This window comes from Charadrius vociferus, unplaced genomic scaffold (genome assembly GCF_000708025.1).
Source record: "Charadrius vociferus isolate BGI_N301 unplaced genomic scaffold, ASM70802v2 scaffold113, whole genome shotgun sequence".
Classification (NCBI taxonomy): Eukaryota; Metazoa; Chordata; class Aves; order Charadriiformes; family Charadriidae; genus Charadrius; species Charadrius vociferus.
This window is the reverse complement of record NW_009647755.1, coordinates 437,247-452,839: the sequence shown is the minus strand read 5'-3', so window position 1 is coordinate 452,839 and position 15,593 is coordinate 437,247. Positions and strand designations below refer to the sequence as shown.

The 15,593-nt window shown below is 39.5% G+C and overlaps 1 protein-coding gene across 1 annotated transcript in view; it reads left to right on the top strand.

Moving 5' to 3' along the window:
- The window catches only part of AGPAT5 (1-acylglycerol-3-phosphate O-acyltransferase 5), a 65,211-nt gene that overhangs the window by 7,897 nt on the left and 41,721 nt on the right, over positions 1-15,593 (top strand). Inside the window, exons 2-3 of the mRNA XM_009882150.1 lie at positions 4,679-4,786; positions 5,760-5,920. Coding sequence (XP_009880452.1) covers positions 4,679-4,786; positions 5,760-5,920 — 269 coding nt within the window. The remainder of the gene's footprint in view (positions 1-4,678; positions 4,787-5,759; positions 5,921-15,593) is intronic.

Sequence of the window (15,593 nt, the reverse complement as noted above, 5' to 3'; positions counted from 1 at the left end):
GTGGTCCGGATCGGCACAGGACAGGCTGGTGTCACCTCAGGTGATGCTTTTCACGGAGTGTGTTGGTGTTGTGTTCGTTTTGCAGGTCGGGCAAACGGAAGGGATGTGACACCGGTTGTGCTCTGTCAGCCCTTGAATGGTGGCGGCCACCTTTGCACACTTGAACCCTGTGGCCTGTGTTGCACGTCTGTAGTGTTAAATTGGCAGCAGCTAAGAGGACTATAATCAACTATAATTGTACTTAGTACACGTACAGGTTTTTAATGAATAGATTACTTAATCTCTGAATTATTACAGGTTCTCCGTTTTCATGCAGTCTACCCCGTCAGTCTTTGGCCCTTAAATTTTGGATCAGCTGTGGATTGTGACTATTTGGTATCTCAGAAACTGAAGCACAAGGTTTCAGGTTAATAAGTTGGAATTGTAGGCCTCCCTTGTGTGACCAGAGGGGTATTTGCATTCAAATAATACTATTCCACTTATCTCGCGGAGCATTACATGTTCGAAAGGTTACGTATTTGTCTGTAATTTGAAAAGTAAATAAGGAGACTTTTAATTCTACATGTAAAAATACATAAATGACAGGTGCTTACTGTGCCTAAACCAGACTTTCAAAGTTGTCTGAATATACAGAAGTGTATTTGAACTTAGTGTCAGCTGTGGGTGCTTGAAAGTAAAGAATAACAAGTGCTTACATGTTGATTGGCAGGTGACAGAGCTGGTACAAATAAGCCCTTCATTATATTTACAGCTAAAGCGTTCGTCTACTGTCTTATGAAGCATTTATTTCAAAATCAGGCTAGGTCTCCCCTAAATTTCCACTCTTGAGCTGCAGTTGTAGGCCTCATTTTGTACCAATTCTCATGGAAACCCCAAAAGCCAGCTAAAGATAGACTTGTGCAGTTCGATGTCGGAGTAAATAGAACGAATACAAAATGGAAGTGAGATCTTCTTTTAGTGGTAATTAGTTTTTGATTTAGCTTGTAACTCATGTAACTTCACCCTTGCATCTTGTCAAAATTAGTTGTGTTGTGTTTTACGTGTCTGTTTTGTGTTTTTTTTTTTTTTTTTTTAAAGATAAAAAGGGGAAGAGAGTAGTGGTAGTTCACAGACTAAGTACTTCCTGGTTTATCTGCCATCTTTTTTTTATGCAGCATCTTTAATGCAGATATCTTGATGTGTCATAATACACCTTGGCCATTAGCTGCTGAAAGTAGCCGTATAGTAGTTTAATTCAACCCATTCTATGAATGGGAGCCAATCATCGAATTATAAATTGTAACGGAAAAATTACTCACATTTCCTACAAATAGCGTGCACAGCGTAGTAACCACTTTGAACTTTTGATAAGAACTTTTATCAAAAAAATGCCAGTGACAGAAAGATACAGAAAGGAAAATGTTAACCAAAAGAAACAGAAAAGGCAGCCATCATCTTTTGACCTCTGTTTTCTTTTATTGCATTGACAAAACTTTATCCACGCAAAAAATACATGGTGGGAGACAAGTACAGGTGATCACTTAGGACAATATTAAAATAGAGATGCTTCGTCATAGTAAGCAACAGATGATGTTAAGAGGGGATGATATATGCATAGCTGAAATAAAGGATAACAGAAGCAAGTAAGAGAGCCCACAAAACCAACATGGCGTGTCATAGGATAAGTAAAATGGTAACTGACACTGAAAGGTAAATAAAAACTTGGAAAATACAATACATATGTAGAGAGATAAGAGATAGAATCCTTAAAATGCACGTATTGTTTAACTGCAAGATATCCCCCATTTGTTTAAGGAGGAGAAACAGGGTGTCCTTTCAGACCTTCTCTTGCGAACACTGAACATGCTTAACTTGAAACGCACAGTGGAAAGTTAAGCATGTGCCTGAGTGTTTGAGATTGGAATGGTAACCTGAGAGCTACTGTGAATTGGCTGTTTTAAGGCATGTAATTAGATGCAGAAGCGTAGCATCATTAAACTTAATCCCAAAAAACAATGCAAGAATAGTAACTTGCATGGCTTCATAAAGGCAGCTGTAGGGCTTTAACAGCATTAAGGCATTGTAGTAGCCACGGGAGAGAGGAATTCAGCATCTCTTTTGGGTCTATTAATTTATTCAATCGATTGAAGTGTGTTGGGATATTTTTTTGTAACTGGATAAATGGGAGGCCAACAACCTCATTCATCAGAATGCTCGAACTTGTTGCGTAGCCTCACTGAAGTCATTAGGATTATATAGATGCTTAAGTGACTTACTGAATCAAAGCCGTAAGTGACTTTTTCTTAGCACTGCTGCCATCGTACCGTAATTAAAAGGTCTTTAATGCTACGTACTCTTTAGCATTCTTTGGTTTGTTACATTTAGAGTATTTATGGGTTTTGAATACGATAACACTCTAAGGCAATTGAGAATATTTGAGATATCTGATCTTAAAATAATAATTTTGCTGAAATTCCTAGTAATACGAATGGGGCCTTAGTAAAGTAGAGTTGGTTTGGATCATAAACATAGATTATTTTTTGAACAATTATTTTTTTTTAATTTATTTTTTATTTCTTTATCTGTCAGGAACTGGTGTTTCTGTGTATTATCTGCTGTTAGTCTGTCAGGTATCTAAATCTGTCTCCTTCTCACAACTGTATGCACAAGCGTATTTTTCTTCTTTTTTTGTGCTCCTTGACTTGGATGTTTTTGGCCAAGTTTATTAAAACAAAAACTCTAGTTCATGCTAGGAAGGCATTTTATCTTTGCAGCAAGTTCTTTTCAGTTGTGAAATGTAACTAAATAAGGTGATAACCTGATCTGCATGACAGAAAATCTTGAAAGACTAATAATTTCCTTTCTCTTAAGTACTTGACTTGAGATCTGAAATAATTACAGAGCTATAGTTGCTGTGAACCCTTACTGAGTATTTATGTTCTAGAGAGTGGCTCATGAAGTAACTGTAAAAGTTTCTTACTTTCTCATACTGTAAATACTTTCCCTTTTTACATTTTGGGTCAGACCTGTTTTTTTCCACCAAAATGATTTGTTTTACAAAGCCTAAGAGAACTTGAGCTAAGGTGGAATCAGTTTAGGTTTTTCAATAATATTAGAGTTCTGTTAATAAATTGCCAAAAATACCCCTTTTGCTTACTATCATGCAAGAGTTGGCTGTAGAAAATTGGACAACCGGTATTTAGAGTACAATAAGCAACCCAGAACATACCAGTCCTGCAAATGAGGTAAACTGGACAAAGCTCTTCAACAACCTCCAGGATTATAAACTCATAGTAATGAAAATGTGTAAATGCGGTCTGTTGGGAAGCAGCACAGAGAGAGCCCTGCTTTGGCCCTGTGTTGCTTTTGGTGCAAATGCAGTTGTGTTGTTTCCCACCTGTCCTGCTGTAAGCTGCTGAAGCCCTACAGTACTCTTTTTCTAGGAAGAATATATATGAGATGCTTGAACACTGTAAAGTGAGTAGAAAGTCTTAGACAGCAAAGGATGTTAATTTTATCAGCGATGAGCCAAAGCAGTCACTGACACAAACAGGTGCAATTCAGGCGCTTTGGAGGACTTGCATTTGCTTGTGCTAATAGTTGATTTGCCCTCAAGTTCCTAAATCATCAAGTAGCCTGTGAACTGTGGTTGTGTTACTGCTTTTGTCTTTACTGTGTTCGGGAAGTCTGGTTTCTTACATTTCATACGGAAAATAAACAGTTGCATCTTACCATAGAATGTGAAAACCAAAATGACTGCAAATGTGCCTGTGATTAGGACATTTGAAGGGCTGAAAGGACTAGTAATTCAATATGATGAATACTGTCATGTCTCTGTGACCCTTAGCATCTTATCCCAGTTTCTGTCAGGGTGATGAAATTAATCCCTATTGTGTATGTGCACGTGTTTCGGATCAGATGAGGACTAAATGTTCTTCAGCTTTTTTTTGTTGTAATTGTGTTTGATGTTTTGTATTGAGTGGCTGTGAAGAAATAATAAAGAAATCATTACTCGGACTGCTTCCTAAAGGATCGTTTTCCATCTGAAAGGTTTTAACAATTGAATAAAATCCATGACTGAATTAATATGCATGGATTTTGTTCAGTGCTTGTGTCAGCTCTCTTCCCTACCCCCGTTTCCCACTAAATAGGACTTTTTAGAAGTGGTGCTTTCATTAAAGGCATTATGAAATTCTGGTTTTCATTGTCATTATTGGACTCTGGAAGGGCTGTGAGAATCAGTTGCTACCTCAGTGTTGTTTAGCAGAGCTATACTATTTCTAACAATTATTTTAGAAAAATGCAAGAGATCCTTGTTAAACAGTGCAGTGTGCTTTCTGGATTGTTATTGAAGCTTGGACTTGCTGTGTCTCAACAAGGTTGATGAGTGCTTAGAATTAGAGCAAATTAAAACTTCACAGAGACACTGTGCTGCTGAACTCTTGATGATGCTTTCCAGTGGAGTAGAACCTGGGCTGTATTTCATGTGTTGGCTTCCTAGGAAATCTGTGAGGAGAGCTCAGTGTCTGAGCTTGGGTTGGGTGTTTAGTCTTCTAGTTAGTAATTGGCCAGTTCGCATTGGAAGCGAGTGTTATGAGGTCAGTGCCCATCTTTATTCCCAGGACAGCAGCCTTCCCAGACGAGGTTACCTTTACTTACTCCCTGCTTTCCCTTTTGAAGCTGTTTGGCCATCCAACAGGTAATTCAGGAGCACCCAAGGTGGAGGTGGGAAGCAAAAGAAGCAGTGCAAGTCTAATGGCCGAGTTGCAGTGTGCTCATGTCATGGAGGTGCTTGTGGTTGCTGTTGGTAAGGTGGGTTGTCATCTCTTTGGAACCTGGTTCTTCCCTCTCCACAGCGGGGGAGGCATCAAAACCAGACTTCATCAAGGCAGGGTGAAGGTTCATCTTCTAACTGCTTTGTGTTGGTAGATGTGAGTGACGGGGTCTGACTCCCCTCGAGATGGGGACCCATTTCCCAGGCAAATGCCATAACCGGAAGGTCAAAAGGAAACATCAGTTTTCACCCTTCTCCAGTTGTGTTTGGAAAGAGAGTGTTGACAATTGCATTTTGACAGGAGCCTGGTTTTGTGAACCTGCCCTTGAGTTCCCTGAGCTCTCCTCCCAGTCTGGCAGCTCAGGAGCAGGAGAGGACTGGGACAGTATGGGAGCTGGATGGGAAGATGCAGAGCTGCAGGCAAGGCAAACCTCCAAACTCAGGTGGTAGCTGAGCAGCCTCCAAGGGCTTGTGCTCTCCTAGTTCATTCCACCCACTTGTGTTGCTGCTTTGCTAAACTATGTTAGCTGTTGTGAGGCATGCTGAGAGTTTAAGATAATCATCGCTTGTCATTTATTTGTGATGGTAGAAATAATGAAATAAAGGTTTTGGGGGAGTGATAGAAATTGGGGGATTGGTGCGCTGTAAAGATTGAAAAGAAACTGGAGAACTTAGTGAAGTGAATCACTTTTGTGTGGTAAACTTTTGAAAGAAGCCCAGTGAAATTTTTCTGATGTGATACTGAATCTGTGAAGGCAGTTTACCCTGGCTCATCTCATTAGAGATTTCAATGCACAGCTGTCTCCAGGTGTGTATATCTTTTATAGTGTACAACAAAGTCCTGTGTGTTACGGTAGCAGAAATTAAGTGATACCTGCTAAGCCTGAGGGATGCGGCTTTCAAACTGAGATGGATGCCTAATTTTAGACTCTTACGTTCAACTGTGGTGCGAGGCAGCAAAAATAGATACACTAGGTATGTAAGCTTTGTGCTCTTTCTTTTTTAGGTATTGCAAAAGTTATATTTGCATATATTTTAATTTTTGTTCTGTCTGCCTTTGGCTGTCATTCTGAAGGTGAAGTCCTTCATGACTCAGGTTCGTTGGGATATCAGCTAGAGTTCTGGTGTGCTGCAGATTTGGCTCTGGGGCAATCTGGAAAGAATTTGGTATGGGATATTCCACATTCACTGGTCCTGATCATCCCCCACCTCCTGCCCGAGATATGGAAAATAAAATAAATTAAAACTGAGGTCTGTTAGCATTTTTAGAAATCCAGTATCAGCTACCTGAATCAAAACTGCTGTTTGGGTTCATAAATCAGAAGCTTTGTGTGGAGATTTGCCTGGCACATGTTTTCTAACTGGCAAGTCACAACTGAATCTGAATTTTATATCAGCATTATCTAATACAGTCTGCAATTTAAAACTAATATGTATGTTTACATTTTGAGGTTAGCTACATGTATTTACAAAAATCCTAAAAAGTCAAGTATTTGTTAGGTAGGAAAAGCGAAGGAGTCAAAGGGCAGGTTAAATGCACTTATAAATTCTGATTCCAAGTATTTGGCCAGTAAGTTTTAAAATCATGGTTTGATTTTAAAAATTTCTGTTTAAATATATTTTAAGTTGAATATCTTAAGATTTTTAGTATATTCAATTCTTAATATAAGTTGTCCTGATTTTGTATAATTTGTTATATCTGAAAATACGAATGGTATTTATCACAGTTTTTTTAATTCCACTTTTTTTTTTTAAACCTGCCTGAGTTTTGTGCACTTTCTTCTTTTTGCATTTAATTGTGTTTTGGTAGATACTGGGCCATGGAGTTGTACAGTGCTCTTCCATGCCCTTTCCTTCTGCTTACATAATATGTGCAGATCTTTTATGTAAGGATGATTGTTAATTGAGAAGTTTTTTCTCCTGGTACTCTACCATCAGACACTGTTCTTGCTAAGAGGAGATTCTATTCATAGTTAAACATTTGACTCCAATTATTTCAAACTATTTACCTCAGGCTTACAGGGTATCCTTTTTTTCTCAGTTTTAGTTGTGTTAGATAAAGTAGGCTCAGATGTCAGGGATTTTGACATTACAATTATGAGGAAGCAAGTCTTCTCAGGGGAAAAATATTCTTTAATCTTTGTTCTGTCAATTTGAATTTATACTATGAAGAGATTTGGGATAAAAAAAACGGGGAAATTATTTTCTTCTTTTGTTCATTTCAGTTCAGTCACATATTACTTGTCATGTTCCCTGTTATAACGAACTCTTCAGTGTGGGACTAGGAAATCATCAAGTTTATGCTAGTTTGATTTTTAAATGTAAAATTAGCTACCCGTGATTTGGTCAAGCCTGTATTTGAGCACATAACTAGTGAAGAAAAATAATTATTTTGGATGACTTTGAACTGTATTGTGGTGGTTGCATAATTTTTCCTCTGGAACTTATGGATTGACTTGAAGAGTTACCCTGTCCCATTTTCTAATGCTACTTGGGAATCTGAGGGCACTCGTGTATCTTTTTGCATAAGCAAACATAATGCACAGTCCCCAGCAAGCTGCAGGTGAAGTGGCTCATGCACACGCTGTGGTGATGTGCAGATATTAGAATGATTTTTAACAGTGGCTATTTTTTGAGGCTGATTAAAGTTTGTGTTCAGATCTGGAGCTAGATTAGTTGCAGCTAGCTCAGATACCTCCCTGCATGTTCTCTTTTACTGTGTAATGATTCCTTTGCCTGATATTGGAACTTCATAGTGCTTAAATTCTAAATACTTACTGAAAATGGTGTGTGGATGAGCTTTGAAAAAATCCTATTCCACAGTCACAGGCAGAGGACGTGGAGGTTTCTTAATCATCCTCTTTCCCATGCGTGTCAACTCATTGATAACTTCACACCAGTTTTGTACTTGATACGAATGCTTGTGCGAGTATGCGAGTATTACAGATACAATCAACTCCTCCTTGAAGTCCTTGGCATTTAGAAGCAAAGTTCCTTTTTTCTTTTTTAATACCTGTCTTTGTCAGTGACGTAGACAGTGGGACCAAGTACACCCTCGGCAAGTTTGCAGATGACACCAAGCTGAGTGGTGTGGCTGACAGGCCTGAGGGACAGGGTGGCATCCAGAGGGACCTGGACGGGCTCAAGAATTGGGCATGTGTGAAACTCATGAGGATCCTGCACCTGGGTCAGAGCAAACCCTGGTATCAATACCCTCAAGTCTGGGAGATGAAGGGATTGAGAGCAGCCGTGCCGAGAGGGACTTGGGGGTACTGGTGGATGAAAAGCAGGACATGAGCCGACAATGTGCGCTCGCAGCTCAGAAAGCCAGCTGTATCCTGGGCTGCATCAAAAGAAGTGTGGCCAGCAGGTCAAGCGAGGTGATTCTGCCCCTCTACTCTACTCTGGTGAGACCATACCTGGAGTACTGTCCAGCTCTGGAGCCCTCAGCACAGGAAAGATGTGGACCTGTTGGAGTGGGTCCAGAGGAGGGCCACAGAAATGGTCAGAGGGCTGGAGCACCTCTCCTTTGAGGACAGGCTGACAGAGTTGAGGCTGTTCAGCCTGGAGAAGAGAAGGTGCCAGGGAGACCTTTTTGCAGCCTCTCGGTACTTAAAGGGGGCCTACAGGAAAGATGGGGACAAACTTGTTAGTAGGGCCTCTTGCATTAGGACAAGGGGTAATGGCTTTAAACTAAAAGACAGAAGATTTAGACTAGATAGAAGAAATATCTTACAATGAGGGTGGTGAAACACTGGAACATGTTTCCCCGAGAGGTGATAGATGCCGCATCCTGGAAACATTCCAGGCCGGGCTGGACAGGGCAATGAGCAACCTGATTGAGTTGAAGATGTCCCTGCTTATTGCAGGGGGGTTGGACTATGTCACCTTTAAAGGTTCCTTCCAACCCAAACTATTTTATGATTCTATTATAAAGAGCTCTAGCTGGAGGAATACTGTGAACTACCGTGAGGTTTACTGCATCTGACTAGTGTGAGGTGCACAAAGGATAACATTTCCAGAATGGGCTTAATGTACCAAGGCACCGTAGCTTCTATTTTGGGGGGATGAATGGGATGGGACAGGGACACTATGTATTTTCGACTACAGAAGAGTAATAAAGTAAACAATAGCTACATTAAATGTGGGTCACTTTTTCCTTTCTTCGAAGGAAATTACAAAAATCTGTGGGAAGAAATCTTCAGAGGTGCCAAAGGATTATAAGGGAGACTGTTGCTCTCTTAATGACACAGGTGGAATACTTCCTTCCGCTCTTGTACTGGAAGGCATATTCAGGTTTTGCGTAATACCAAGATGCCAGATGTTCAGAAAAACTCTCCTGTTGAAATCTCACCTTATAAATAATCTTCTTTCACATATGCTATATATATTTGAAATAGTTGTGGTACTTGTTAAAAAAATGTGATTACTGGTAATTTATGGTAAAAGTTATTTAGATGCTCTAACCCAAGTGGTCACTGCTTGTAATTGTGGGTCGCTCTATGGTCCATGCTATAGGACTGCACTGTAATCGAAAGCAAGTCATTTGCAGAAAGTAAATGGTTTAGGCACTGAAAAGTCAGATTTATTTAGAATTTAGATGCCAAAATCTTTAAATTATGTTCATGATAAATCCTGCTTTATTTCTGTCACCAAGACTGAAACAGTTAAGTTATACAGATGCCTTTGGGGTTTTTTTTTTTGTTTGTTTGTGGGTTGTTTTTTTTTTAAGGTTCCTCAGATAGCTAGAGAGTCTAGTCAGGAATGAAGTAATTGTGTGTGCCTAAAGCAAAGTTCCCAGCCCATGTATAGCCCTGATCCGAATCTAGAAGCAAAGCTCTTGAATCTACAAAGTACTGTCAAATGGTATTTAGCATATGCTGGCAGGACTGCAGACCTCAAAAGAAGTTTTAGCTCTTTTTTTTTTCCTGTTTAAACAAACAAACAAAGAAAACCCAGAAGGGAATAAATTATTTTACCTTTTTTTAACTGAACGAAGCAGAACACAAACTCACCTTATAGGATGCATCAGTTCACTTCTCTCTACATACACATATTCCCACCACTTCTTTGAAAAAGATGATTTAGCAGTTTGTTTTCAGAAGAGAGAATCCCCGCTCCATAGATGTACCTTCTAATAGCACTGAGCAGCGTGTTAGGACAGGGTAGGATTTAAGATGTGCATCTACTTTTGGTGGGCTGGATTCTGGCAATTCAAAGCTGGCAGGCTCAGTGTCACAGATGTTGGGAATCCCCTGCTGCAGCACTGAGCTCCCTCAGCAGCCAAGAGCTCCTGTTTCTGATTGATGTGCCATGGGTAACCACTGGAGTGGTTTTGTTGAATCTGGTCTGGGACTGTTGTTAGTTTAAATAAATATAAATTAACTGAAATTGTCTTGACGTACTTAGTATTGTGGAAACTTGCTTTCTCTGAAATTAGCCTTTTGCTCCGATTAAATATTCCAGTTTTTATGGCTGTTTCCCAGAACTACTTTGCTCTACCACGTGCCCCTTCTCTAAACAATAATCACCACCTGAATAGCCCTCTGAATGAGATGCTGCAAAACTATACACATCACTATCTAGGTAATGTTAGACTGGTGTGAATAAAGCGGTTTGTAATCTGCTTTAAATCACCATCTGAGGCTTTGGGGAGGACTGTTTGCAAGTCTTTTTTTATGCTCAAATACAAAAAGTAGTCAAATATGCAGAGAACAAAAGACTCTAAAGCTGTATTTTTACTGACATATATATTATAAATTTCATTAGAAATATTAATATATATTTTCATTAGCTCACAAGGTTCCTTTAAGATTTTATGGATTCTGATTCTTCCAGAAGCTTTCCCTTAATTCAGGGGTCATTTATCTTTAATTCGGCTGAGAAACTGTAAAACCTTTACATTCAGCATCAGAACTAGACTACTTCTATACATATAGCTAGTGCCATTGAATGAAGCATAACCACTCATGTTTATAACAGTTTGTCAATTTAGACCATAGGACTAAAAGCTAGGAAGAAAGCAAAAATGTACAGACTTCATGCTTAACATAGGGGCTTCACATTCAGTCCTGTATAATCCGTATATGTTCCTAATACAGTCTTCTTACAAAAAGGAAATAAAATGGCAGTAACTGGTTTTGTTGGTGGTTTTTTTTTAAGTTTTCAGCTTTCTGGTTCAATCAAGTGAATGATTTAAGAAAAAAAATAAAACTGAATTACATATAGGAATCTTCTCAGTATTCCCCAGAGTTCAGTCTCTTGGTAATGGTTTTCTTCACTGAACCCCAGTAAAATACATAGCTGCAGAATATTTGAGTGAACTCTCTGCTTCAATAAAATGGATTGCATTGTGACTTTATGGCTTGATGCTGAGCCTGAGCAGCACACTACAGACTTGTGCAATTATCTATTGAGCAGAGAGTCTCTTTAACTAAAGAGGTTATGAGGTGTAGGAATGATGTGACCATTAGCTAAAAACGGTATGTGACCTAAAGATATTTTTAGGAAAATTATACTTGAAGGTTTTTGTTTGTTTTTTTTTTTAAGATCTAGAGGAAAAGCAACTAAAACCATGAAAGTCCTTTCTCCCTCTCTCGTATTAATATTCCTTATGCTGTATGCAAGTGAAACCAGTATCTGTCTGTTAAATGCAAGTAAAAGTGCTTCTCTTATCTTCTGTGAAGACAATAAAGATTTGAAATTCTTATAGTAGTACATCTGAAAACCTGAGAAATTTGTCAGCACCAAGTCCCAGTTCCCCATTTGCATCCTGTCTTGAGCCTGCTTCTTGTCAAACAGGGTAAATAGATGCTGTGATCTGAAGTACTTTGCCTAGAAGCTCAAAGGACTGGTTGTGTCATCAGGCAGGTTTTTAGACTGAGAGATTTAAACAACTTCCCTTGAGATGCCTGCAGCAATGCTGCCGGAATCAGCTTGCACAGGGTTACGTGTTGACTTTCAGAAGCCCTATCTGGTAGTTGCTTTCAGTGGTTTGTTGATGCAAGCTCTGCTCTATCACCACAAAATTATATTCAGGCTTTTTAACAAACAGATGAGAAATACATCCTAGGGTACTATTTATTTTAATAAGCACTCATGCTGTACTAGTGCCCAACTAATAAAGACGCTCTTGTCCTGAAGAGCATGCAGTACCAGTTATAAAAGTAGTCAGGAAGAAACAGTGAAATGGAGCGAAGGGTATGTTGTGAGGATAGCACAGCTGAGTATATAAGTTTGTATGTTTATTTTAAAGTGAAGTGTTGATATCTTGAGTGTTCTGTTTCCCCTCTCTTCCTCCAGGAGAGGGAAGGATGTTCTGATATTATCCTACTGCTTTTATCCTTCTTTCCAGTTGCTATTGCCTGTGCTTAAAGCTGATGTTTTTCCTGATCAGAGTACTCCACCTTCTCCACAAAGTGCCCCACTGCACATCAGTTTTGTTGAAGTAACAGCAAAGAAGAGAGCATCATTCTGCAATTCACACCTAATTTCTTTGAACAGAGAAGGGAGAAGGGTAGAGAAGTCTGAGGAACCAAGAGTGAGTGTGCTGGTAGACATGTGATGGGACGTAAGATGAGTTTTTACTACTGAAGCAGAAGCACCAGATCTGCTTGCAGGTCAGGTCCTGAACTGCTCCCATTATCAGGCACATCCCATTATCATATTAAGGTAATCTCTTTGCTAGGAGTTTGATGTGGTCACCGGTTGACCTGCAAGCAGGTCTTCTGATAGTGTGATTACTTTTACCTCTTGAGTTATTTTTGTCATGGCCCTTTTTTCTGAGCTGATGTAGCTAGGATGTGATTAAATGATCTCTCTAATTTTTTTTGGTATGTACAGATTTCATAAGCAAGAAATAAAACTATCACTCTAAATTGGGAGTGTCCACCTTGTTGCAGTGAAAACCTCTGCAAATTATGAGTTATTTAGGTGTGACTGTCATGCAGGACTGTTTTACATTGCTACGTGACCTACCACGTTAGCATAGCCGTAGTTGAATATGTTGCACTGGAAGAAGCAGAGGCTGCTAGGGAAGCTGAAACTGGTGTCACCAGATCACCCAGAAGCTTCCATTTGCATGCCTAGATCAGCCTGTTGCTGAATTAGTAAATTTGCCCATCATAAGAACTTGTAACCTCCTGCCAGTGAATCAGAGCGTCCTCTGGCCATGATGCTCTGAGGTGTGTCTTGTGCCTGCTGAGCGTGTGAACAGCTTGGTGTATGGCATCCAGGTAAGTTGGGTACCAGCCTTCCCAGAGGGGGGGATCTAATAGCATCCAGTTTCCTCGATTTGAGACCTCACTGAATTGAATTTGACAGCACTGCAACGTAAACAGAAAGGAAAGACCCATATTAACAGCATTACCTGTTACTGTGAACAGGGCTGTGAAGAAACCAAAACATGGCTAAAAGCACCCAGTTTAATGTTCTGTACCCAAGTAATGTTTGCAATGTTAGACTGTAAATCTGCATTTTAAATATTTTCCCTCAAATCTCTGCTTACTTCGGCTTGCTGTGTTGTGCTCTGCCTTTTAACTTGCTTTCTTTGCTTGACTTCATTGTGCCTTTTTTTTTTTTTCTTTAAACAAAGCAGCACCTATTCAAATAAAGAGATTCCTCACTTGCTGCATTGTGGCAGACAGGACGTTTATCCTCTCAGTCTTACATTCTACCCATGTATCAGCTTGAACGTATGCTGTGGAATTTGGAAAGCTGTGTATAAAATATCTGAAAACACTCGGTACTTCAGCTTCTGCGACTGAAAATTGCCTTCCAAGTGGGTTCTGCACCACTTCCCAGGTGCTGGCTAGTGAGTGCCCTGCGGAGGGGAAGACCACCCCCTCTGGTGCTCTGCAGACCCCAGGAACAGCAGTGTCTTTCTGAGGAGGACTAGGAGTCTCTTAGCTACTCTCCTCTCTTCAGGTTGCTTCAAAAGGGGCATGCACATGACCTGGCACTATGGACACTTTTTTTCTGCATTGCTCTCCCTGGTAGATCACTCAAGTGCTTGCCTTCACTGTGGTCCCCAGATCTCTTCTGCACCAGCAGACTGAGAAGGAGTCAGAGACTGCACAGTCTCTGCTGCAGGGAATTCTGCAAAGTTAGCTACAAGAAACAGCAGGGAGTCAGAGACTTTCTGGAGACCATGAAGAGTACTGTATCATTTCCTTCTGCAGCTATAATATACATTAGGTCATCTGCTTCACCTAAAAGCAGATTGCCAGAAATTAAAGGCTTGCCCTGGGAGGGCTCTTCCTCTGCTTGTCCACAAGCAGATGAATTCTTAGACATACTCTCAAAGGGAAAAGGGCAATGTTTCTGCAGGATTCAAAGCACTTAACTGTTAGCCCTCTGTTGTGTAAGGTCTATGAAAATTTCCAGAAACACAACAATAAAGCAAAAATGCTCCATCCTCAGCAGGAGAGCTGTGTGGCTGCCCAAAGACTGGGTGTCTCCTGTGAACCCTGAAGAAGACTCTAGAGAATTCAGTTGAAAGTTGCCATTCTTACCTGGTTGTAATAACAGTTGTACCATAAGTTTGTAGCTCTCGGTTCCTCGCTGTGAATGTCTCATACGTGAATAGCTGTTTGCCGGCCTTACATGAACTGTATAAGCCTTTTTTCGAGATTACTGAAATGGGCAGTGCTGAAGTGAATGATGCTGCAGTTAAACCTGTTGCATCCTCTTAGACTGAGCCATCTGAGCAAACAAAATAGTTTCTCGCTCTTTCCTTTGCTTTAAAATAAAATATCCCGAGTTTTGTGTTTAATGCGAACTAATTATGAATAAGAAAAGATAGGGGGGGTATTATTATTTTTTTTAGTTCTGTACAACAGTATGGCTATGTATTTTATCATGAGTAAAAAATTTGGGTCCATTACATGTAAACACATGTAACTTACCGTAATACTTAATGTTGTACATAGAAATTGCTTACAGTAACAGTGAGCGGGTGTTCCTCTGGGATTAAAAAGTGAACTAGATGCAATCTCATTGAAATAAAAAATAATACTGATTAGCTGTTATATTTGGCAGTCTCAATCATACATGCTTTTTTAAGGGAATGATCCTTTATATTTGTTTTTACTCATGCAATAGTCACAAGTGAATGCTTTGAATTATGGGTCTGATTACACTGAGATTTTGACTTTGTACACTAAAGTGGAAATTTTTACAAGTTGAAGTTATATATTTCAAACCCTGTTTCTTGTGTGGGGCAGCTCTTACAGTGTCCAGGGCAGATTCTGTTTTCCTCTTGTTCTTATTTTCTTACATTTTAAAAAAGCACAGATACCATTCAGGACCTTCTGGTTTAGTGATTTGTTGTATTGGGCCTTTTCCCTTCCTCGAAAAAAGCCTTTGCCAGAAACTGCATAGTAGAGTCTTAACTTGAAATTAAAGAAAACGGTATTTATGGACCTACTGTGTAACACTGCTGGAAAAATGTACACTTTAAAAATGAAGCTTTAACTCTATAAGTGAGAGTAGGAAGATAATTTTTTCTTTCAGTGGAATTTTTGCACCTGAACTGTAAGATTAGACCCTCTGACTGCTACTTTACACTAAATAGTGTTTGGTACCTAGAGTGTCAGCAATAAGGTTATAAATTCTCCTAGAACTTTAAAGAGAAAACTACTCCTACAGGTTTTCAAAATTTTGTTTGAATTTCTTGGATGCGGTTCAGAATATACTTGTCAACGGGCTTGTTACAAAGAATGTTCAGTTAAAATTTATTGTGCATGCTTTTTTTTTTTGTGGAAAAACATTAATTCAAATAAGTAATGTGCTCTTTATTGTATGCTGGATGATCTCTTGTTCATATATTTACCGAGTATCT